Below are 25,954 nucleotides of genomic sequence, written 5' to 3'. Positions count from 1 at the left end.
AGTTCAGCGCAGTCTGGCCACTCCGGCAGTTCAGGGCAGTCTGGCCACTCCGGCAGTTCAGCGCAGTCTGGCCTCTCTGGCGACTGTTGACTGGCGGGCAGCTCTGACGACTGTTGACTGGCGGGCAGCTCTGACGACTGTTGACTGGCGGGCAGCTCTGACGACTGTTGACTGGCGGGCAGCTCAGACGACTGTTGACTGGCGGGCAGCTCTGGCGACTGTTGACTGGCGGGCAGCTCTGACGACTGTTGACTGGCGGGCAGCTCTGGACAGGTGAGACCCACTGGAGGCCTAGTCCTGGGAGGTGGCACAGGACGGACCAGGATGGGGAGACCCACTGGAGGCCTAGTCCTGGGAGGTGGCACAGGATGGACCAGGATGGGGAGACCCACTGGAGGCCTGGTCCTGGGAGGTGGCACAGGATGGACCAGGATGGGGAGACCTACTGGAGGCCTGGTCCTGGGAGGTGGCACAGGATGGACCAGGATGGGGAGACCCACTGGAGGCCTGGTCCGAGGAGGAGGCACAGGATAAACCGGGCTGTGGGGGAGCACTGGAGTTCTGGTACAGACACTCTTTACCCATACTCCAGGCTGAATGCCCACTTTGGCCCGGCACGGGCGGAGAGCAGGCATTGGGCGAACTGGACCCTCCCAGCGCTCTGGAGACACAGTGCGCAACGCCGGCGCAGGATAACCTGGACCGAGGAGGCGCACTGGAGACCAGACGCGCTGAGCTGGCACCATCCGCCCTGGCTCGATGCCTGCACTCGCATGGCACTTGCGGGGGGCTGGTATGTAGCGCACCGGGCTTTGAACGCGCACTGGGGACACCGTGCGCTCCACAGCATAACACGGTGTCTAACACGGTGTCTTACCAGTACCACGCTGCTTCTGGTAAGCACGGGGAGTTGGCTTAGGTCTACCACCTGACTCCGCCAATCTCCCCGTGTGCCCCCCCCCCAAATAAAATTGTGGGGCTGCCTCCCGTGTCCGTTGCGCTCCCTCTCCTCATACCAGCGCCTCTCAGCTCTCGCCGCCTCGATCTCCCACTGTGGGCGGCGATAATCCCCAGCTTGAGTCCATGGTCCTTTCCCGTCCAGGATTTCCTCCCAAGTCCATGACTCCAGATAGCTTTTCTCCTGGTGCCTCTCCTTGTGCTGCTCCTTCCTCTGCTGCTTGGTCCGTTGTTGTTAGGTAATTCTGTAACGGCTGTCTGTAAGAGGGAACCAAGGTGCAGCAGAGGATGTGTTCATCATTAGAATTTTAATTTAAAAAACAAGAGAACACTACAAAATGAACAAAAACGACAGCAAACAGTCCTGTTAGGAAAATACTCTAAACAGAAACAATTACCCACAAAACCCAAAGGAAAAACATGCTCTTTATGTGTGACTCCCAATCAGCAGCAACGAGCTTCAGCTGTGCCTGATTGGGAGCCACACACATGGCCCAAAACAAAGAAATACCAAAACATAGAAAAAGGAACATAGAACGCCCACCCAATGTAACACCCTGGCCTAACCAAAATAAAGAACAAAAAACCCCTCTCTATGGCCAGGGCGTTACATGACCCAAGTTAAACAATTTAAAGGCAAAGCTACCAAATACTAATTGAGTGTATGTAAACTTCTGACCCACTGGGACTGTGATGAAAGAAATAAAAGCTGAAATAAATCATTCTCTCTACTATTATTCTGACATTTCACATTCTTAAAATAAGTGGTGATCCTGACTGAAGACAGGGAATTGTTATGAGGGTTAAATGTCAGGAATTGTGATAAATTGAGTGTACCAGCAATCTACCTCACCAAGCAAAGTAGGAAGAATAAGAGCACCACATTGAAGCTTCCCAGCAACACCCGTTGGGGTGGTGTTGTCAACCTGTTTGACAGTCTCCTGGAGGGGAAGGAGTCTCTCCAAGAAATGACCATATCACAGTGTGCTGATATGGACAGCCCCATCAAGAGCATCCTCCTGGATGATGTATTCTGGGAGAGAGTGGTAAGCAGCCTGAAACTACTGAAACCTATAGCAGTAGCCATTGCATGGATTGAGGGAGACAATGCCATCCTTTCTGATGTTCAGACTCTGCTTGCAGATGTAAGAGAAGAAGTGCTAGATTTCTAGGCAGAGTTGCAAATAAAAAGCCATGTCTCAGACTGGCCAATAAAAATAAAAGATTAAGATGGGCAAAAGAACACAGACACTGGACAGAGATATGGCTTTTTCTTTGCAACTCTGCCTAGAAGGCCAGCGTCCCAGAGTCGCCTCTTCACTGTTGACGTTGAGACTGGTGTTTTGCCGGTACTATTTCAATGAAGCTGCCAGTTGAGGACTTGTGAGGCGTCTGTTTCTCAAACTAGACACTCTCATGTACTTGTCCTCTTGCTCAGTTGTGCACCGGGGCCTCCCACTCCTCTTTCTATTCTGGTTAGAGCCAATTTGCGTTGTTCTGTGAAGGGAGTATTATACAGCGTTGTACGAGATCTTCAGTTTCTTGGAAATTTCTCGCATGGAATAGCCTTCATTTCTCAGAACAAGAATAGGCCAACGAGTTTCAGAAGAAAGTTCTTTGTTTCTGGACATTTTGAGCCTGTAATCGAACCCACAAATGCTGACGCTCCAGATACTCAACTAGTCTAAACAAGGGCAGTTTTATTGCTTCTTTAATCACAACAACAGTTTTCAGCTGTGCTAACATAATTGCAAAAGGATTTTCTAAGAATCAATTAGCATTTAGAAAGTATAAACTTGGATTAGCTAACACAGCATGCCATTGGAACACAGGAGTGAAGGTTTCTGATAATGGGCCTCTGTACGCCTATGTAGATATTCCATTAAAAAAAATATGCCGTTTCCAGCTACAATAGTCATTTGCAACATAAACAAAGTCTACACTGTATTTTTTATCAATTTGATGTTATTTTAATGGACAAAAAAATGTGCTTTTCTTTCAAAAACAAGGACATTTCTCAGTGAACCTTTGAATGGTAGTGTACAGTCGTGGCCAAAACTTTTGAGAATGACACAAATATATATTTTCACAAAGTTTGCTGCTTCAGTGTCTTTAGATATATTTGTCAGATGTTACTATGGAATACTGAAGTATAATTACAAGCATTTCATAAGTGTCAAAGACTTTTATTGACAATTACATGACGTTGATGCAAAGAGTCAATATTTGCAGTGTTGACCCTTCTTTTTCAAGACCTCTGCAATCTTCCCTGGCATGCTGTCAATTAACTTCTGGGCCACATCCTGACTGATGGCAGCCCATTCTTGCATAATCAATGCTTGGAGTTTGTCAGAATTTGTGGGTTTTTGTTTGTCCACCCGCATCTTGAGGATTGACCACAAGTTCTCAGTGGGATTAAGGTCTGGGGAGTTTCCTGGCCATGGACCCAAAATATCGATGTTTACACATCGACTTAGTTATCTCTTTTGCCTTATGGCAAGGTGCTCCATCATGCTGGAAAAGGCATTGTTTGTCACCAAACTGTTCCTGGATGGTTGGGAGAGGTTGCTTTCGGAGGATGTGTTGGTACCATTCTTTATTCATGGCTGTGTTCTTAGGCAAAATTGTGAGTGAGCCAACTCCCTTGGCTGAGAAGCAACCCCACACATGAATGGCCTCAGGATGCTTTACTGTTGGCATGACACAGGACTGATGGTAGCGTTCACCTTGTCTTCTCCGGACAAGCTTTTTTCCGGATGCCCCAAACAATCGGAAAGGGGATTCATCAGAGAAAATGACTTTACCCCAGTCCTCAGCAGTCCAATCCCTGTACCTTTTGCAGAATATCAGTCTGTCCCTGATGTTTTTCCTGGAGAGAAGCGGCTTCTTTGCTGCCCTTCTTGCCACCAGGCCATCCTCCAAAGGTCTTCGCCTCACTGTGCGTGCAGATGCACTCACACCTGCCTGCTGCCATTCCTGAGCAAGCTCTGTACAGGTGGTGCCCCGATCCCGCAGCTGAATCAACTTCAGGAGGCGGTCCTGGTGCTTGCTGGACTTTCTTGGGCGCCCTGAAGCCTTCTTCACAACAATTGAACCGCTTTCCTTGAAGTTGTTGATGATCCGATAAATGGTTGATTTAGGTGCAATCTTACTGGCAGCAATATCCTTTCCTGTGAAGCCCTTTTTGTGCAAAGCAATGATGACGGCATGTGTTTCCTTGCAGGTACCTGTGGTTGACAGAGGAAGAACAATGATTCCAAGCACCACCCTCCTTTTGAAGCTTCCAGTCTGTTATTCAAACTCAATCAGCATGACAGAGTGATCTCCAGCCTTGTCCTCGTCAACACTCACACCTGTGTTAACGAGAGAATCACTGACATGATGTCAGCTGGTCCTTTTGTGGTAGGGCTGAAATGCAGTGGAAATGTTTTTTTGTGGATTCAGTTAATTTGCATGGCAAAGAGGAACTTTGCAATTAATTGCAATTCATCTGATCACTCTTCATAACATTCTGGAGTATATGCAAATTGCCATCATACAAACTGAGGCAGCAGACTTTGTGAAAATTAATATTTGTGTCATTCTCAAAACTTTTGGCCACGACTGTATGTTATAGTTCATTCTTAGTTTTCCTTATCTTCACTGTGGAATTTTGAGTCTCTTGGTTGTCTTGATCCTCTTGGTCATCTTGGTCCTCTTGATCCATCCACATGTCTGTCTTCTTTGTTAGTCAGGCCTGACCCCTTCATCCTGTAGTTTTTTCCTGTAATGTAATTTAATATGACTAAAGATGCAGAATTTTCTGCAAGGCCCCTTCTAACAAGGTATAACATACTCTTTAGAACTTTGACCACCCGCGCTCTGGACGGACTACATGCCCTCTATAAAATCATAACTGGATTCTTTCCTCAAAACAAAGGTTTTAAAAGTATGCTAGACATTTATAGAATAAATCATACCTAGTTTGATGTTTCTGTGACAAACAGTGAATGAGTTATTGATTTATACCGCTTTATATGGCATTTTATAGATTTTATGTATTTCTATGAAATCAAAACTGAAATCTTTCCTCAAAACCAAAGGTTGAAAAAGTATGCTAGACATTTATATAATAAATCGTACCTAGTTTTATGTTTCTGTGACAAACGGTGAATGAGTTATTGATGTTCCACTTTAGATGGTATCTTATAGATTTTATGTATTTCTATCAAGTTAAAACTGGAATTTCTACTCAAAACAAAGGTTGTAAAAGTATTCTAGACATTTATAAAATACATCATATCTAGTTTGATGATTCTGTGACAAACGGTGAATTAGTTATTGATTTTTACATTTTTAAATGTTGTTTGGCGAATGTCTGATGAATGTCTGATGAATATAAACTTTACCTCAGTGTATTATAGGTGCTTTTTATAGGGACTTGAACAGCCATACATGTAGACTATCTTACTGTATCAGGTAAACATTATTGTTCCCTGAGGAAATATCCGTGCCATAAGGCAGGCTATACATAGGTGCCTTCAGAAAGTATTCACATCCCTTGACTTTAAAATAATGTTGTGTTACATGCAGCTTGAATTTAGATTTTTTGTCACTGGCCCACAGACAATACCCCATTCTTTCCCTCGATCAATACCCCATTGAAAATCTATGGCAAGACCCAGAAATGGTTGACTAGCAATGTTCAACAACCAATTTGACAGAGCTTGAAGATCTTTTTTATTTTTGAACTTTTTACCCTATTTCTCCCCAATTGGTAGTTACAGTGTTGTCCCATCGCTGCAACTCCTGTACGGACTTGGGAGAAGCGAAGGTCGAGAACCATGCACCCTCTGAAACACGACCCTGCTAAGCTGCGCTGCTTACTTAACCCGGAAGCCAGCCGCACCAATGTGTGGGAGGAAACACTGTATACCTGGCGAACGAAGTCAGATTGCATGCGCCCGGCCCGCCATTAGGAGTTTCTAGAGCACTGTTTCGGATACAGGTATCCTGTGTATGCATCCTGTGTGTGTATTTCTTTTCTCTCCTTCTCCCCTCACAGGTGGCAATCATGTTTAGTTAATAAGGCAGAGGTTAAAAAACTGGTGTTAAATGTTTTGTTGGAAGAACAAGTGCTTGTATTACCGCTGCCTGAGCCTACTACCCCTGTAGGTGATGTTGCTGCTCCTGTAAGCCTGTCGGTGTCTGAGAACGAGGGCGAGACTAAAACTCCAGCCACATTGTCCCGTTTTGATCCACTCTCCCCACTGTCAGACGGTGATGCGGAGGGATGTCCGTTCAACACAGCTCCAACTGGAGGCGGAAGAGAGCCCAAATTAGGCAAGAAAATCTCCAGTTGGAGATGTGTAAATTTGAGGCAGAAAGAGAAAAAGAACGAGAACAGCGGCAGTTAGAGTTGGAGATGTGTAAAATTGAGGCAAAAAAAGAAAGAGACCAGCGGCAGATGGAGTTCAAAATGCGCCAGATGGAACTGGAGGCGGAGACAGCGAGGCTAGCCTCCGTTCCTGCTGTGCCTGTTAGTGAGCCGTCCTCACCAGCTGGAGCTTCCAACACTTTTGACATTAGTAGGCAAATTGCTTTGGTACCTTTGTTCAGAGAGTCAGAGGTTGACTCCTATTTTTGTGTTTTTGAATGTATAGCAGTAGCATTGAAATGGCCTGAAGAGGTATGGTGCCTATTACTTCAGTGTAAATTAACTGGTAAAGCCCAAGAGGTTTTGTCAGCGCTACCTCTTGAAGACAGTTTGAATTATGAAGTGGTCAAAGCTACTGTTCTTCGCGCCTATGAGCTTGTTCCTGAGGTATACCGACAGAGATTTAGGTCTCATAGAAAGTCTTCTAGTAAGACTTATGTGGAATTTGCTAGAGACAAGGGAAATCTGTTTGATAAATGGCATGCGGCTGGCAAGGTAACTGATTTCAACTCTCAAATCTTGTTAGAAGAGTTTAAAAATTGCGTACCCGAATGCATTGTAGTTTACCTAAACGAACAGAAAGTATCCTCCCTGTCAGAAGCGTCTGTGTTGGCAGACGAGTTTGTGTTGATGCACAAGAGAGTGTTTTCGGCTCATACTGAGAGTAGAGCCACTGAATTGCCTACTTTTAGTCCTAGTCGGCCAGCAGTATATCAAGCAACACCCATGTCGTGTCAACGCTTCTAAGAGGAAGATAATGAGGGATGAAGTGAGATATTTGTTGGAGAATGACCTGGCTACGCCAAGTTCAAGCCCTTGGAGTTCTCCTTGTTTTCTGGTTCCTAAACCTGATGGTACGTCCAGGTTATGTACGGATTATCGAAAGGTAAATTCTGTCACAATGCCAGATTCGTTCCCGTTACCCAGACTGGACGACTGTATCGACACTGTTGGTGCTGCTACTTATGTAACAAAGTTGGACCTCTTAAAAGGTTACTGGCAGGTTCCGTTAACCTCACGTCCTTCTGAGATTTCTGCCTTTGTGACCCAGACAACTTCCTACAATACTCAGTCATGGCTTTTGCGATGCAGAATGCACCAGCCACTTTCCAACGACTGGTTAACGCCATATTAGCTGGCGTTCCCAATTGTAGTGCCTACCTAGATGATCTAGTGATTTATTCGTCTGTGTGGTCAGATCCTATTAAATCTCTAAGGGTAGTATGTGAATGCTTGGCAGCTGCTTCTATAACCCTGAACTTGGCAAAGTGCGAGTTTGGGAAGGCTACTGTTACCTATCTCAGCAAAGAGGTCGGCCATGGACAGGTGCGCCCTGTTGATGCCAAGGTCTTGGCTATCACTGCATTCCCCGCACCTACCACCAGACGAGAGCTACGCCGCTTTTTAGGGATGGTTGGCTACTACCGTAGTTTCGGTAAAAAGTTCTCTGCGGTAGTTGCTCCATTGACCGATTTGCTCAGTCCGGCTAGATCGTTTGAGTGGTCCCCGGATTGTAAGGTAGCTTTTGATACTGCTAAAGCAGTAATACCCCTGTACTTGCTGCTCCGGATTTTGAACAATCGTTTAAACTTGAGGTAGATACTAGTACCAGAGGTGCTGGTGCTGTTCTACTGCAGCAGGACAAGAGTGGAGTCGATCATCCTGTGTGTTATTTTTCACAAAAATTTAACAAATGTCAGGCAAACTATGCAACCATCGAGCAAGAAGCTCTAGCTTTGTTGTTAGCTCTGCAATACTTTGAAGTGTATATTGGTTCTAGTGCCCTACCAGTGATCGTATATACTGACCATAACCCCTTAGTGTTTCTCCACCGTATATACAACCAGAACCAGCGCCTTATGCGTTGGGCGCTTATTGTGCAGAATTATAATTTGGAGATCCGCCACAAAAAGGGTTCTGAAAATGTTTTAGCAGATGCTTTGTCTCGTGTTTAAAAATGTATGATTTTTGTTTATTGATCTTGTGGGTATACTTTATAAATACTTTGGTCGCAATCTCCCCTAGGGTTGCTCTTTTAAGGGTGGGAGTGTTACGGATACAGGTATCCTGTGTATGTATCCTGTGTGTGTATTTCTTTTCTCTCCTTCTCCCCTCACAGGTGGCAATAATCATTCCCCAATCAGTCATCATTCAGTCGCTAATCAGAAGACACCTGCACCTTTTCCATTACCCTATCACAGCCCCTTTCCCTTGGTTTAAAAACCCAGTCAGAAGCTCAATCTAGCAGTCATTCACTCGCTATCTCACTCTTTTTGTATGCAGAGAGCTCTCGTTTGTCCCAACCTGTGAGTATTGTTTTGTTGTGGTGCATGACTGTTTGTTTGTTGGTGGGAAAAGGGGATAACCAGCCAAGTTGCCCATGGGCCTACATTACCCGTAGGAATACTTTGTCTAAGAACACTAGTTAGAACTGGGCGGACCTCCCACTGTATTTTTGGTTAGTTAGCTAGCTGTTTTTTAAGCAGGCTAGTCTAGTTTAGGGGTGTTTTGGGATTATTGTTTCTTTCCTTGGGTCTAGCTCAGCCCCTTTTCCCGCCCCCCCCTTTACCGTGTGTTTAAGAATAAACCCTGAGTGTTTGACGGTAGATTTAAGTTGTCTGTGGTTTTTGTTCTCACTGTTCCTTTTTCACTATTATAATTTGCATGAGTTATGTTACGGGTCTCGTTTCCATTCCCCCCCCTAGACTTCAGGGCCAAAGGGATTCGTAACAAGCACAATGGAACAAGGACCTCCTGGCCGGGCAAACCCTCCCCTAACCCGGACAACGCTGGGCCAATTGTGCGCCGCGTCTCCTGGTCACAGCCAGCTGCGACACAGCCTGCGATCGAACTGTAGTAATGCGTTGCAGTGCCTAAGACCGCTGCACCACTCGGAGCCCCGAGCTTGAATACTTTTTTATAGAATAGTTGGTAAATGTTGCACAATTCAGTTGTGGAGAGCTCTTTGAGACTTGCCTGGAAAGACTCACTGTTGTAATCCCTGCCAAAGGTGCTTCTACAAAGTATTGGCTCAGGGGTGTGAATACTTATGTAAATAAGATATTTCTGTATTTAATTTTCAATACATTTTCCCCAAAAAATCTATTTTATCCATTTTGCATTCAGGCTGTACCACAACAAAATGTGGAATACTTTCTGAAGGCACTGTACATCAAGTTGGCTGCAGCCTACAGGCTAAGAGCATAGAAAATGTTCAGTAATTTTCATCGTAGTGTATAATGTCATTTGTTGTCAGATAATGATCACCTTATGTAGGCTAGGCATACAGTGCATTTGGGAAAGTATTCAGACCTCTTGACTTTCTCCACATCTTGTTACATTACAGCCTTATTCTAAAATGGATTAAATAATGTAATATAATTTTCCTCATGAATCGACACACAATACCCCATTAATGACAAAGTGAAAACAGGTTGTTAGACATTTTTGAAAATGTATTACAAATAAAAAAACAGAAATACCTTATTTACATAAGTATTCAGACCATTTGCTATGAGACTCGAACTTGAGCTCAGGTACATCATGTTTCCATTGATAATCCTTGAGATGTTTCTACAGCTGGATTGGAGTTCACCTGTGGTAACTTCAATTGAATGGACATGATTTGAAAAGGCACACACCTATCTATATAAGGTCCCACAGTCAGCGCAAAAACCAGCCATGCAGTCGACTGATTGTGTCGAGGCACAGATCTGGGGAAAGGTTTGAAAAAATGTCTACAGCATTGAATGTCCCCAAGAACACAGTGGCCTTCATCATTCTTAAATGGAAGTAGTTTGGAACCACCAAGATTATTCCTAGAGCTGGCTACCTGGCCGAACTGAGCAATCGGAGGAGAAGGTTCAGTGGGGTGACCAAGAACCTGATGGTCACTCTAGTAGAGCTCCAGAGTTCCTCTGTGGAGATGGGAGAACTTTCCAGAAGGACAACCATCTATGCAGCACTCCACCAATCAGGCCTTTATGGTAGTGGCCAGAAGGAAGCCACTCCTCAGTAAAATGCACGTCAGCCAGGTTGGAGTTTGCCAAAAGGCACCTAAAGGACTTTCAGACCATGAGAAACAAGATTCTCTGGTCTGATGAAACCGAGATTGAACTCTTTGGCCGGAATGCCAAGCGTCACATCTGGAGGAAACCTGGCACCATCCCTGCATTGAAGCATGGTGGTGGCAGCATCATGCTGTCAGGATGTTTTTCAGCGGCAGGGACTGGAAGGCTATTCAGGATCGAGGGAAAGATGAACGGAGCAAAGTACAGAAAGGTCCTTGATGAAAAGAGCTCAAGACCTCAGACTGGGGTGAAGGTTCACCCTCCAACAGGACAACAACCCTAAGCACACAGCCAAGACAATGTAGGTGTGGCTTCGGGACAAGTCTCTGAATGTCTTTGAGAGGCCCAGCCAGAGCCCGGACTTGAACCCGATGGAATATTTCTGGAGAGACCTGAAAATAGCTGTGCAGCGACGCTCCCCATCCAACTTGACAGAGCTTGGGAGGATCTGCAGAGAAGAATGGGAGAAACTTCCCTAATACAGGTGTGCTAAGCTTGTAGCGTCATACCCAAGAAGACTATAGGCTGTAATCGCTGCCAAAGGTGCTTCAACAAAGTACTGAGTAAAGGGTCAGAATACTTATGTAAATGTGATTTCAGTTTTTTATTTGTAATAAATTTGCAAAAAATCTAAAACCTGTTTTTACATTGACATTATAGGGTACTGTGTGTAGATTGATGAGGAGAGGGAAAAAAAACTGTTGAATCATTGTAACGTAACAAAATGTGGAAAAAGTCAAGGGGTCTGAATAGTTTCCTGTAGAAGCCCACTAGCCCACCAATCAAGATAGAACTTAGCGAGTTTGGAATCCCTAAGAGAGAAATCCCAAATTCAGAGACTATCGCTGTAGTGTCTTAGCTCTTATTACTAATGGATATACACTGCTCAAAAAAATAAAGGGAACACTTAAACAACACAATGTAACTCCAAGTCAATCACACTTCTGTGAAATCAAACTGTCCACTTAGGAAGCAACACTGATTGACAATAAATTTCACATGCTGTTGTGCAAATGGAATAGACAACAGGTGGAAATTATAGGCAGACACCCCCAATAAAGGAGTGGTTCTGCAGGTGGTGACCACAGACCACTTCTCAGTTCCTATGCTTCCTGGCTGATGTTTTGGTCACTTTTGAATGCTGGCGGTGCTTTCACTCTAGTGGTAGCATGAGACGGAGTCTACAACCCACACAAGTGGCTCAGGTAGTGCAGCTCATCCAGGATGGCACATCAATGCGAGCTGTGGCAAGAAGGTTTGCTGTGTCTGTCAGCGTAGTGTCCAGAGCATGGAGGCGCTACCAGGAGACAGGCCAGTACATCAGGAGACATGGAGGAAGCCATAGGAGGGCAACAACCCAGCAGCAGGACCGCTACCTCCGCCTTTGTGCAAGGAGGAGCAGGAGGAGCACTGCCAGAGCCCTGCAAAATGACCTCCAGCAGGCCACAAATGTGCATGTGTCTGCTCAAACGGTCAGAAACAGACTCCATGAGGGTGGTATGAGGGCCCGACGTCCACAGGTGGGGGTTGTGCTTACAGCCCAACACCGTGCAGGACGTTTGGCATTTGCTAGAGAACACCAAGATTGGCAAATTCGCCACTGGCACCCTGTGCTCTTCACAGATGAAAGCAGGTTCACACTGAGCACATGACAGAGTCTGGAGACGCCGTGGAGAACGTTCTGCTGCCTGCAACATTCTCCAGCATGACCGGTTTGGCGGTGGGTCAGTCATGGTGTGGGGTGGCATTTCTTTGGGGGGCCGCACAGCCCTCCATGTGCTCGCCAGAGGTAGCCTGACTGCCATTAGGTACCGAGATGAGATCCTCAGACCCCTTGTGAGACCATATGCTGGTGCGGTTGGCTCTGGGTTCCTCCTAATGCAAGACAATGCTAGACCTCATGTGGCTGGAGTGTGTCAGCAGTTCCTGCAAGAGGAAGGCATTGATGCTATGGACTGGCCCGCCCGTTCCCCAGACCTGAATCCAATTGAGCACATCTGGGACATCATGTCTCGCTCCATCCACCAACGCCACTTTGCACCACAGACTGTCCAGGAGTTGGCGGATGCTTTAGTCCAGGTCTGGGAGGAGATCCCTCAGGAGACCATCCGCCACCTCATCAGGAGCATGCCCAGGCGTTGTAGGGAGGTCATACAGGCACGTGGAGGCCACACACACTACTGAGCGTCATTTTGACTTGTTTTAAGGACATTACATCAAAGTTGGATCAGCCTGTAGTGTGGTTTTCCACTTTAATTTTGAGTGTGACTCCAAATCCAGACCTCCATGGGTTGATAAATTGGATTTCCATTGATGTATGTAAAGAAAGAAGTATTTAATAAGATTATTTCATTCATTCAGATCTAGGATGTGTTATTTTAGTGTTCCCTTTATTTTTTTGAGCAGTGTAATAAGAAAGACTCTGAATACATGGAAGTGAACTTTAGCCTCACATGTACTAAAGCTAGTTAGTATAAGAATTGCCCATACCATAACCCCACCGCCACCATTGGGCACTCTGTTCACAACATTGACATCAGCAAAATGTCACCCAGATGACGCCATACGCTGTCTGCCATCTGCCCCGTACAGTTGAAACCGGGATTCATCCGTGAAGAGCACACTTCTCCAGCGTGCCAGTGGCCATTGAAGGTGAGCATTTGACAACTGAAGTCGGTTAAGATGCCAAACTGCAGTCAGGTCAAGAACCTGGTGAGGACGACGAACACTCACATGAGCTTCCCTGAGATGGTTTCTGATAGTTTGAGCAGAAATTCTTTGCTTGTGCAAACCCACAGTTTCATCAGCTGTCCGGGTGGCTGATCTCAGACGATCCCGCAGGTGAAGAAGCCAGATGTGGAGGTCCTGGGCTGGCATGGTTACACGTGGTCTGCGTTTATGAGGACGTACTGCCAAATTCTCTAAAACGCCAAAACAACGTTGGACGCGGCTTATGGTAGAGAAATTATCATTAAATTCTCTGGCAACAGCTCTGCTGGACATTCCTTCAGTCAGCATGCCAATTGCACACTTCCTCAAAACTTTAAACATCTGTTGTGTGACAAAACTACACATTTTAGAGTGGCATTTTATTGTCCCCAGCACAAGGTGCACCTGTGTAATGATCATGCTGTTTAATCAGCTTCTTGGTATGCCACACCTGTCAGGTGGATGGATTATCTTGGCAAAGGAGAAGTGCTCACTAACAGGGATGTAAAGAAATTTGTGCACAAAATTTAAGAAAAATTAACTTTTTGTGTGTATGGGAGATTTCTGGGATCTTTTATTTCGACTTGTGAAACATGAAACTAACACTTTGCGTTTATATTTTGGTTCGGTATATTTTGGTGTCAAAATGACCCATAGTACCTCGTGACATAATAAGTTATTTCTGGTTGCATAAGCACTTTGTGACATCTGTTCATGTAAAAAGGGCTTTATAAATACATTTGATTCATTCATTTTAACCTTTCAAAATATTACTGTGTCCAACATCTTGGTGACATATTATGGGCCATAACATCTTGGTGACACATTAAGACATGTTAGTTATTTTAACCCCTAGCATTTGGTACCAGATGTATATTTGTGTCAAGTGTCAGTGTGCAGCGGTTAGGACGGAGTCAGGCGCAGGACACAGAACTGAGTAAAAGATGTACTTTACTCAAAGAAACAACAATTTCCACGCAGGGAAAAACACACCAGCTAACAGAAGTCTTGAACACTAAACAAAGAACAAACACGCACAAAACCATGTGGGAACCAGTGGGTTAAATAGGGAATAAATTATAATGTAATGGGAACCAGGTGTGTACAATCAAGACAAAACAAATGGAAAAAGAAACGTAGATCGGTGGCAGCCCGAAAACCGGTGACGTCGACCGCCGAACGCCGCCCGAACAAGGAGAGGCATCAACTTTGGCGGAAGACATGACAATTTGGCTTTTTAACACCGACAGTGTCATCCATTTTAGTCAATTATTTTCGGGACATTGCGACATTTACCGTTAACCCAGTTTAAAATAAAACCTTTGGCTAGAACTGAACGAGAATAGAACATGCCAGACTAAAAAATGTGTTGATTGTACACATTTTGAAAAGTCATCAGAATTACCTCACGATAATCAGGTAAGCTATAAGCTTGGCTTCAATTAATCTCTTGTTTGATGTGACTGTTCATTGTTTTATGCTCTGTTTACACACTAGCACCGTACACACACACTTTTCACCTATGTTCTATAATCACTTTATTAATCCCATATAATTACTCATCTCTCCTCCATCAGCTCTCTCATTTGTCCACACACACACACACACACACACACACACACACACACACACACACACACACACACACACACACACACACACACACACACACACACACACACACACACACACACACACACACACACACACACACACACACACACACACACAAAGCCATGCTATCACTGTCAACACTGATGCTGATGGATGAGCTGTAAGGAGAATATTGTGTATTCAAGCTGAAGGAAGGAAGTCATGATTTTGTGTATTTCTGTGAATTCCTCTGGTCTTTCCTGGTAATGTTGGAGCTCAAATAGCCTCCTATTGACATTGAAATGGATTGAGGAGTGTATTCTGGCTTCCCTGTGGCTCAGTTGGTAGAGCATGGTGTTTGCAATGCCAGCATGGTGTGTGCAACGCCAGGGTTGTGGGTTCGATTCCCATGGGGGGCCAGTACAAAATATATATTTTTTAAATGTATGCATTCACTACTGTAAGTCGCTCTGGATAAGAGCGTCTGCTAAATGACTAAAATGTAATGTAAATGTAAGAATAACACTGCACATGATCAATTGTGCTCCGTTCTTAAAGGGGACATCAGTAATTAACAGAACATAACAGTCACCATCCCAAAATGAATTATTGTGAAAATGAAGATGTGTGTGTCAGAATGGGACTTGTCCTTTACCTAGCCTGTAATCACCTACCTAGTATGGTTTTATAATTCATTATCTAGGCCTACAGCAGTTGTGTAATGTTTGGGGGCCAGGGTTAAGGTTAGACTTGACTTCCTTATACCTATTGTCCTTCTCCACTATCTTTACCTTTGTGATGAAGTTATGCGATAGTTCTAACCGGGACTTTAACCCAGGATCTTGTGAAATCTGAACCCTTTGACAAAATCTCTATGTGGGCTTGGGTTAAGGCCACTACAATACTAACACTATTTCTCCATTTACTCTCTCCCTTCCCATTCCAAGCTCCTTACGCTCCTCTCTCCCATCCACTTCTTACACCTCTTCCCCCTCTCTCGCTCTCTGGTGTGTGATGGCACTGTGTGTGTGAGTCATGGGCCCCTCTCCGACCACCCTGTCAAAGCTCAAGCTGGGGAAGCTGCGTGTGGTGCGCCGGCGGCTGCTACAGCGCTACGAGCACCAGCCCTATATCTCGTGCCTAGCTGGCCTTTACGGTTGTCAATGGAGACGCTACCAGAGGACCCGCGCCACACCGGGAGACTGCTGCTGCAGCAAGGTTAGAGAAGTCAGGGACTGTGGTTTTGCAGAATGGTTTAACAACCTTGACAGAGCAGAGACTATACTCACACACACACACACTACAACAATGTACTCTCTCTCTCACACACCCAGCCTCACAACATGAGTCAAACACACGCTCTCTTTCGTTATCTGTCGATATCTCTCTGTAGCATTGCTTACATCATTTGTACTGTCACAGTTTTACAACCATTGTTAAGCCGATGAGGAGCTTTTTCCTCGCATTCCTCCCTCTCCTCAGAGTTCAACGGGCACGCCGTAAATTGTGTGGAAAGCACTCTAGGGTATAAATACATACTGTGAATGCGGAAATGATTCCGAACTCTTCCCCTTTTCCACATTTTGTTACGTTACATCCTTATTCTAAAATGGATTACATTTGAAAAAATCTGAAGGGGTCTGAATACCTTCGAATGCACAGTCACACGTTTTGAATTTCCCAGCCCCGTGCAAGACTAGCACGCTTCTATGTTTTGTAAGATTATCCAATGCTGCAAAACAACAACTTGCTGTGTGACATTCTAATCATTGAATAATGGTAGCCCAGACTTGAGTTGTTTACCTCGTGTTGGGGTCAAACATACAAAGAGAAGTGATCAGTGTGGAGGTGGTTTTGGCTCTGTCCTAAATCGCTGCCTTGCAACCACAATGTTGTCGGTCCAATCCTAATCTCTGTTAATTTCTTGGTACTGTACATTTTCATGCCAACAGTATATATGGTTATGAATTTGATATGAAGTCTGTGGGACTTATTGTGTTTCTCTGTCCTGCAGTTGGAGTGTGTCAGCTTTGCTCTCCTCATCATGACGTTCTGTCTCACGCTGGTCTTCCTCTACTTCTGGAGTGAAGCTCAGAATGACTACAATGATTTTGACTGGTAGGTGGGCTAGTATGTATTTGTAATGTAATGTGACACATCTAAGTACTTTATTAACAAGCATGCAAATATATAAATACTCAAGGGCACACACACAGACGTTATACACACACTAACAACATTACCATACTGTATAGTCACGACTAGTGTCTCTGGTGCTGACTGTTCGCTGTCTAACTGCTGCACTCTCTGCTTTCTATGTGGCTCCTGCTCTCTCACTCTCGTGTGACACACACACACACACACACACACACACACACACACACACACACACACACATTTTCTCTCTCAACTCTTGTCATCCTCTCTCTCCCCCCTCTCGCTCTTGCTTTCTTCCCCTTTTCTCGCCTTTCCAGGTTTAACTTTGGGAACCTAGGATTCTGGTTCCCCTGGTCTGTGGTGTTGCTGGTCATCGCTGCCGCCTTCTTCAGCTACGTCACTCTGCTGCTGGTGAGGGGTGTATTTGTGTGTGTTTTTTTTGTTTGAGGGGTGTATTTGTGTGGTTTAATGTTTGAGGGGTGGTTGGCATCTGTCTGATATGAGGTGTGTGTGTGGTTTGAGTTGTAGCTGTTGGCTGTGTGTCTGCTGTCAGAGGGACAGAAGCTGTACCTACACTGGGGCCATAAGGTAACGTCCGAGCTCCTTTGAACTTCCTGCCTACTTCTCTACCTCGTGTCCTATCCATCACTTTGTCCTTATGGCCCATAAGTTGTATAATCATCCCATCCGTTCTTCTGTGACAAGATGAAAGTAATGATTTTACCTAGAAGAAAATGCTGACTGCCTGGTAGAAGAAAAGTTAAAATAAATGCTGAATGCTGCAGATTTATGGATAGATCCTGAAAAAAGTGAACATTAATTGTGCTCAGCTCAGTTCAAAGTTAGGTGAATGAAGTGCTCAGTAGTGTGAATGTGGTATGGTGCTAATGGTTGTATGTTGTCCTAACTCTGGGTGTGTTGCCAGATTGGCATCCTGGTGACTCTAGCCTTCTCCATTGTGGCCACAGCAGTTCTGTCTGACCTATGGAGCAAAGAGTGGACCACTCTCCTCCTCTCTTTCCAGGTGGGGCCTCCCTTCTTTCATCTATATAGTCATCCCTATCTCTTTATTCTCTGTCTTTCCCCCACCTTCTGCAATTTGTTTTTTGTTTTGAATAGGTGACGGCGCCATATTTGCATGTGGGAGGAGTCTTGTTGGTGACACTGCTATCCTGGCCAATAGCCTTACATTTCTTCCGCATCAATAAGAAAGGTGAGACTGAGTAGGTGGGGCATGTTTGAGCAGCTGTATAAATAATATGCAAATTACAGAGTAGAATTGGGCAAATACTGACATCATACCTAGGGCAAAGACGGAAACTTCAGGGAGGTTTTCTATCTCAATCAGAGGAGACTGGGAGGAGCTATAGGTGGACGGGCTCATTGTAATGGCTCTAACGGAATCAATGGAATGGTACCTATAGCTCCTTCAACCAGCCTCCTCTGATCTCAAACGTAAAATATGTCTGCATATAGTCAATTCAGCGGTAGATATTCATGTTATGTTTGATTTGAATGATTTGTTTTACAAAATGTGTATTCTGATGTAATTTCTTTGGTCTTAAGGAAATGAATCAACCAGAAATGGATATCTGTATCCCATAATAAACAGTGTGTGTGTGTGTTCCAGTAGGGCGGACACTCATCATGGGGCTGTACCTGGCGGTTCTGTGTGCCCTCTACCTGGTGCCCCTGGGCATGTACTCACCCTGCCTCAAAAAAGAGGGTGCTCTGGGCCCCGCTCCAGCCCTCATCGGGCACAGAGGGGCACCCATGGTGGGTAGGCCTTGTCAGAAATACCATTAATGCCAACCCATTCTTATCAACTATTTTCAATACTAACTGACTGGAAACTACTATTTATACAAGTTACATAACATTGAACAACATAGCAGTGACATTGTATTGGTAGTAGTAGTTGAAAAAGAGCGCCATGTGGTGGTCTCTGATAGAGGTGTCGGTTTCGATTATAGGTGCAATTGTCCCAGAGTCCCGGTAAGCGGACTGATAATGCCTAGCAGGAGACAGGGATACAACTCACACTTTAATGCCACACCGAATGGACAGCCACACAGCAAGCAAGAAGAGGAGACTAGCTGTAATGATAGTGTATAGTGGTTTTCTGTACGACAGAAGGAACAGCGAATATATATATATATATATATATATATATATATATATATATATTACAAAAGAGTGATGGCAGTATTGGCTATACAATAGTAATAGCAGTGATGCAATATATACAAATCAGCAATGGCATAGCAATGGGTTAGCACACAATAGTAATGGTTGTAGTAGCGTTAGCGGTGCTGGCAAGGTAATATTATTGGCTGGTAATAAATATACAGTAATACACTGGGGTTAGTAAGCTAACATGCTACAAAGCAGTAATGCAGGCGAACAGGCTGCATAGCACAAATGGTAGCATACTGTAGTAAGGGCTAGAATAGCGTAGGCAGTATAAAACAGGATGAAATTAGTGACTAGCATAGTATACAACATGTACAACTACAAAGGCTAACATGCTAACAAGCAGCCATGTTGAATGTGGCTATGACCATATCAGGAAGTGACCGGGTCGCTAGTTTGCTGAACTGATGTTTATGCCTGCTATTTATCATCTGTGCTGGTAGCGCCTCTGTTTAGGATAACTATGTTAAAATCATGTTTATGTGTATTAAATCTCAGCTTGCTCCAGAGAACACTCTCATGTCCTTTGAGAAGGCAGTGGAGGCTGGTGGGGAAGGTCTGGAGACTGACGTCACCATCAGGTCATTGGTGGTTATCAACCCTCCTCACACCCTGTCCATCTTGTGTACCTAAGCATGTCCCAACATTAGTCTATCTCACCAGTCGTGGGTATTATGAAACAAGCTTGCTATGCAAGGTTAACTCAACATAGCTGGTGAGCTCATATCATCAACAAGCCATTGCCATCAGGTTCTTTCCCATGCTTGTCCTGGGCATTTTTATTGGAGAAAAACATTTATTGAAGGAGACTTTGACATACCTGAATAAATTATAGATAGATTGATAAAGTACCTGGGTCTCATTGACTGAGTTATCGCACTTCAGTCAACTCTGTAACTGTCAACTCTGCAATGGTCAACTCCATAACTACCAACTCAGTAATTGCCATGTCCTCCTCTCGTTGCCGTAGCTACGACGGGGTGCCATTCCTGATGCACGACCGCACCCTGAGGAGGACTACCAACGTGCAGAAGGTGTTCCCCAACCGGACGGATGCCCCTGCGGCCATGTTCACCTGGGGGGAGCTGGAGACCCTCAATGCCGGGGACTGGTTCCTCTATGTGAGTCACCAACCGCCGCTGTGGTAGTACCTCAGGAAGACTCAGGGTCACGTAAAATAAGCCTAGTCTTGAACTGCTTTTTAATAAAGATCATGATCATTTCGCTTTATGGACATGGTATGATGGGATACCAATGGAAGTAGTTACGTCAACATAATAAGATGATGGATAGTGAAGATATACATTTTGTCACTACACCAAAGTACTATTGATGGGGGTTGGGAGGTTATTGATTGCTCAACTCCAATTAGACAACCAACGACTTTATGGAATACAATGTGATATTACATTGTCCCCTGCATTGCGCCATGCAATATGATTTGCCATGATGCCAAAGCATTCCGTATACTGACTGTCTCTCTCCCCCTGGTGGTTCTGCAGCACGACCCGTTTGGCACGGCCTGGTCGCTGGGTGCCGAGGACCGGGCGCAGGCACAGAACCAGTCCGTGTGCACCCTCCGGGACTTCCTGGAGCTGGCGGCCCAGAGGGGCAAACAGGTGATCTTTGACCTCTACCGGCCCCCTCGGGGCCACCCCTACAGGGACACCTGGATCACACGCACCCTCGAGGTCATCCAGAACGAGTCCTCCATCCACTCACACCAGGTGAGGGCACTGTGGGACGATATTATAAAGAGAAGTAGGGTGAAGTTGCCCCTAGGCGCTGATCTTGGGTCAGTTTTGTATTTTCCTTACTAATGGTTAAGGTTAGGATTGGGGGATGGGAAGCTGATCCTAGATCTGCACCTAGGGGAAACTTATTCACTTTGTGTCTGTGTTAGGGGCGATCACGGTCCAAAAAGTTGGATCTGTTCCGAAATGGCCCTGGGGCTTTTCCATCTGGACCCAATATGCATAAATAAATGTTAACAATATAGAGACCCGGTCCAAACGGACTCGAGGACAACTAGAACCATTCCATATAGACTTTTATATAACTTTTACCCCACACGGAGGCTCTATGACTGTAGCCTATTGGCTCTTTGATGACTTATGATTGGTCAACAACAACAACAAGCTACAAGCGGCACTTTCGTGAAAAGCAAAGAGCAGTAGCATAAATTATACCATTTCTCTCTATCTCCACTGCAGCAGTCGCGTTCTGATCTATATGGGTCCTTCCGGGAAGTCAGTTAAAATTACACCTACTCGAGACCTGTGACAATCACAGGAGATCTGACCCAGACCCGTGAAAAGTTTTCTAATTCTCGATCCGATGTCGGATCGGGTCTCAGGTATTCGGGTACAGGTGGGTCCGTAAAGACCTCTAGTCTGTGTGTATGTGTGTGTTCTCTGTGTGAATGTGTGTGTCAGGTGCTGTGGCTGCCCCCAGACCTGCGGAACCTGGTCCAGAAGATGGACCCTGACCTCCAGCAGACCTCTGGGTCCTGGGGTCCAGTGGAGGAGCTGCAGCAGAACCACATCGTCCAACTCAACCTGCACTACAGCTCCATGTCTACAGAGATGATCAGGTGTGTCTGTGTTTGTGTGTGTCTGTGTGTTAACTGGCTATGTGTTTGTTCATTATCTGTCTGTCTGTGTGTGTGTGTGATGCCTCCCCCCAGTGAGTATGCGGCGGTTAACATCAGCACCAATCTGTATGTGATCAGCCAGCCGTGGCTCTACTCTCTGGCCTGGTGCTCCGGGGCTCAGTCTGTCACCACCAATTCCCCACAGCTCCTCAACAAACTTACCAGACCCCTGTTCCTCATGGTGAGAACAGCAACCTGGGACAAATAGTTCTACATCCCAATAATCAATCTTTTCACTACTCTCCACAAATGTAAAAAATTGTATTTTGGTGTAGGTATGAGCTAGAGGGAGTTTCCATCATACTGGTCTTTTATACTGGTCATTTTCTTTCATATCCATGAAGGGAAGTGAACAAGTGCACACTTTGGGAGAAAGGACCGATTATTGGGATAAAGGGCCCAAATGCAGCCAATATCCTACCTTGAAGTATCACAGATCTAAAATTATTTGGATTGGTGACAGTAATACACCTAGAGACAATGGTCTTTCTTTCTCAGACTCCAGATGAGTACAATCTGATGTGGGTTCTCACCGACGTGGTGTCCTTCATCCTCATCCTCATCATCTTCATCTTCCACTGGTGAGTGAGCCCACCAGAATATAGAGAGCAAGGGTTGTCATAAGATGCCTTTTAATATGCCTACATAAAAAATACGTGGCTTGGTTATGTGATTGAAAAAGCTTCGGAAGAAGGTCGGTCTGTTTTGGCTATAACGGTGATGTCACTTCCTGTAGTGTCCCTTCCTGTCGTGTCACTGCTTGTAGTGATGACTGTAACTGTGTTGGTGACAGGTGGCGAGAACGAGGCTTGGCTTTCTGTTCGGGCAGCAAACCCACACTAGAACACGGCACCTACAGCAAGTTCAGGACAGGTGAGTTAGAGGGTGTCGGTAGGAGATACCCAGTCTTTGCTCCATGGCTAGCTTTGGTAACATATGAGATACATGTACACACGCAGGCACTAACCCTATATAGCAGGGAACATCAATTATATTCAGCAGCTGGCTGATTTTTTTTTCTTGAGCGGATGGTCAGGGGCCAGAACATAATTACATAATTTGTAGACTGGGCTTCTTGCGGTCAATTTGCAAACATATATAATAACACAAAATACTTTTAAACCTTGCTTACATTTGTATATGATCACATAGCTTATATCTCTATATTATGCGTGGGAATTCAAATCACTTGGAGCTGATTTGCTGGTGAATTTACAGTCTCATGTCCATCAATAAAAATATATAAATTACTATTATTATTTTTGCTCCGAAAACTTGGGGGGGGACAAATAAAAATCACTCGTGGGCCAAATTCCGCCTGCGGGTCGCCAGTTGGGGAACCCTGCTATATAGGCTTAGAACAGAAATTGGTTGAAATGAAAAAGACAACGTATTACATGTATTACTTAATCATTATTACATATGAATGATAATGACCTTTGTCAACCCCTAACCGCTAACCTCATCCCCCTGACAGAGATGAGTGATGTGTGGTCTGTCTCCAGTGTCAACATCCTGGGAGAGCCTGCTGGAAGCCCTCTAGCCACTGAGCCTAACCTGGCAACCGTCTCAGAGCACTGAGAACCAACCAACCAATCTCCTCTGTGAGGCTCAGTTCAAACAAACCATTCCTCCCCCTCACTCTCACCCTGGCAACACCCCTGGGCCAAACCTGGCAACTCACCAGGACCCAACCTGGCAACCCCTGAAACTTTTAGTGAGAATGAGAAATAGGCCTCACATCATTGAACTATGAGCGGCGCTGATGTTGTGTCACTTGCAGAAATGATTTCATTGCATAGAAATGAATCTGTAAATCCCAGATTAAAGCCCACACAGCCTCAAGGACCATAACCAACTCTTCACACTACAGACACCCTCTGATGCTGGGAAGAGATGACTACAATATTGAACCAGGCCCATGGAAATGGATTACTCACTGCATTAATATAAGAAGAAAAGAGACATTCCGTTATAGATATTCTCTATTTATTTTTCCCTCCATGGGTTCCTTTCCATTTCAGCAGCCACTGCAGTGTTGAGTTACGTGAATTACAAACGCTTTACCATTTCTTTAGTGTGTGACAGTAGTGGTTGATAAGATCGGTGTTTATGACCAGACTGGAGTTCAATTAGTACGTGTTTGTTTTCTTTCGAATACTTATGCTGTGCTTGATTGAGCTTTCCTGGCATTTAGGGAACTAATGAAGTAGACACAAAAGTGCAAACTCCACCCATCTGGGATCTGGCACTCCAATCAAATGGTCAAAGTATCACAAAGAAAAATGAACACTATTAGAACCCAGGTTTGAATATGACACGATGATTCTATGTTTATTTCTGGAGATAAATGTGTTTGATTGTAGTCTGTTTATAAGCATTTTTAGATCATTAGGTGGCGTAATGAGGTGACACCCAGAGAACCTTGCAACATACTGTATAATCACTGCAACAACATAACAGTGACCTACTGAGAACAATTAGACTACGTGTATTTCCATGGTCCATATTGAGTTAATTGTTTTTAACCAATTTGTTTAGTCTTTTCAACACAAATGAAAATCCTTCTGGCAAGGATTAAAAAACCAAATGTTATACAATGTTTAGTCCTTTTGGCCAGATTATAGCAGAACTCTTACATTTCCCTACAGTTGATTCTGCCTCAGCTTTACTCTGCATTGTTGTCAAATCAATGTGAATAATGCCAACTTCAGCTCTGGTAGCTGAGAGAATGTTTTTTCTAATAATTACTATTAACCCTGTTAGATTCCTTTATGACTGATGACATATTGATGAGTAACTCATCACAAAGCTACGGTGGTCCTAAAGGGCAAAGTAGCTTTTAAAAGCCACCGTACAAAGCCTTAGGAATACCTACAAAAGAAAAGCCTGTTCAGCCAAAGAATCAGAGTATAGATACAGTACCAGTCTGATTTGTCATCTACGCACGACACCTGTAGTGTTCTCTTGGTCGTAAGATTGTCTTCGTTCTACTTCTATCTGTTTTAGAGACATTTAAGAGCTGTATGTTGTTTTAGTTACTCTTCCGATTGTAACAGGATGACATATCATATTAAAAGTCAATTTTCAAACATGCCAATTTGTAATTTTATTGTCTAAACGTTTCAATGTTGTCATTTTGTTAAATTCCCTTACTGTGATAGACATTTTTGTGTTCCATAGTGTGAGATTTGCAAAGTGCCTAACAATTCTCATGCAAGAAAATAAGAGACCCGGCTAATCCAGAGTTAGAAGACCGGGAACAAATGTCCAAAATTAAGCCGAGAGGAAAACACTCAGTTGGCGGTGTCATGACGTTGCCCTCTTTGAGTACAGGGAGGACAGTTGCCCCCCCCCCCCCCCCCCTTGCACCATCCCCCAACCTACCTCCCCCCACCCAGGCCCTGTGTGAAGGGGTGGTAAAATTCTAAGAGGAGAATCTCCTGCCACATGGCCCATAGAGAGACACAGGAAATTCTTCCAACTCACAGAATTGGGGAACCGAACGACATTTATGTTTTGGAGAAGGTATAAAAGATTGGTGAAGAATCCAGCTACGAACTGGTCCGCTTGGTACAATTTTGTGATACTCAGAAGAGACAATATAGCCATATTACCATAAAACTGTTTATATAATAGCCTCAGCTATGGGACTTGCATCCAAATGGTGGTATAAAATGTTTTAATAAGGATAAAGCTATTTGTAATATATTGAGATGCTATGTACTGATGTTAATGTGATAGAATTGTATTTCTGTACCAAGCTTAACTCAGTCATCGGCACGCCCCCAGGGACACAGACAGGACCAGGCGTCATGTGACAAGCCTGTTCTATGTTCACTATCAAACCCCACCCTGATTTACTTTCTTTAGACCAGCTTACCTCAGAAGAGAGAGCCAAGGTTTGACCCCCAATTCCTCTACTGAAAGTTTACTATACCACATGGTTAAACTTTTAGACTATCGAGACCGACAGAATAAGAACAAGTCTTTGATATTAATTATTAGTCTGCAGCTAAGTAAATTATATCATTGAACGCGAAGACCAACGAAACATCCATTCTATGACGACATTAATGAATGTCGCTTTGAAAGATCCATTCTAACCGAGAGAGAGAGAACTCTCCAACAGAACGACTCTCCAACAAGGATCCCGATGACACACTGAGTGTAAATATATATTGATTGCAATTATTCCCGAATGAG

The 25,954-nt window shown here is 44.5% G+C and overlaps 1 protein-coding gene across 4 annotated transcripts in view; it reads left to right on the top strand.

Moving 5' to 3' along the window:
* gdpd4b (glycerophosphodiester phosphodiesterase domain containing 4b) overlaps positions 1 to 24,844 on the top strand; it is a 31,593-nt gene extending 6,749 nt beyond the window's left edge. Inside the window, exons 2-16 of one of the 4 annotated variants that reach the window (XM_014137086.3) lie at positions 15,693 to 15,963; positions 16,760 to 16,863; positions 17,220 to 17,313; positions 17,431 to 17,490; positions 17,828 to 17,926; positions 18,022 to 18,115; positions 18,533 to 18,678; positions 19,594 to 19,676; positions 20,066 to 20,216; positions 20,598 to 20,822; positions 21,531 to 21,688; positions 21,782 to 21,929; positions 22,247 to 22,329; positions 22,542 to 22,621; positions 23,226 to 24,844. In XM_014137086.3, the coding sequence (XP_013992561.1) occupies positions 15,781 to 15,963; positions 16,760 to 16,863; positions 17,220 to 17,313; positions 17,431 to 17,490; positions 17,828 to 17,926; positions 18,022 to 18,115; positions 18,533 to 18,678; positions 19,594 to 19,676; positions 20,066 to 20,216; positions 20,598 to 20,822; positions 21,531 to 21,688; positions 21,782 to 21,929; positions 22,247 to 22,329; positions 22,542 to 22,621; positions 23,226 to 23,329 (1,812 nt within the window). In that variant the 5' untranslated portion in view covers positions 15,693 to 15,780 and the 3' untranslated portion in view covers positions 23,330 to 24,844. Of the gene's footprint in view, positions 1 to 15,692; positions 15,964 to 16,759; positions 16,864 to 17,219; positions 17,314 to 17,430; positions 17,491 to 17,827; positions 17,927 to 18,021; positions 18,116 to 18,532; positions 18,679 to 19,593; positions 19,677 to 20,065; positions 20,217 to 20,597; positions 20,823 to 21,530; positions 21,930 to 22,246; positions 22,330 to 22,541; positions 22,622 to 23,225 lie in introns of all 4 variants that reach the window. The other 3 variants (XM_045693477.2, XM_045693476.2, XM_045693478.2) reach the window with 3 other exon arrangements.
* The last annotated feature ends 1,110 nt before the right edge of the window (positions 24,845 to 25,954 follow it).

The sequence above is a fragment of the Salmo salar genome, chromosome 13 (genome assembly GCF_965601325.2).
Source record: "Salmo salar chromosome 13, fSalSal1, whole genome shotgun sequence".
NCBI classification, from domain to species: Eukaryota; Metazoa; Chordata; class Actinopteri; order Salmoniformes; family Salmonidae; genus Salmo; species Salmo salar.
The sequence above is the reverse complement of the archived record's forward strand: the minus strand, read 5'-3'. Positions and strand labels throughout refer to the sequence as shown.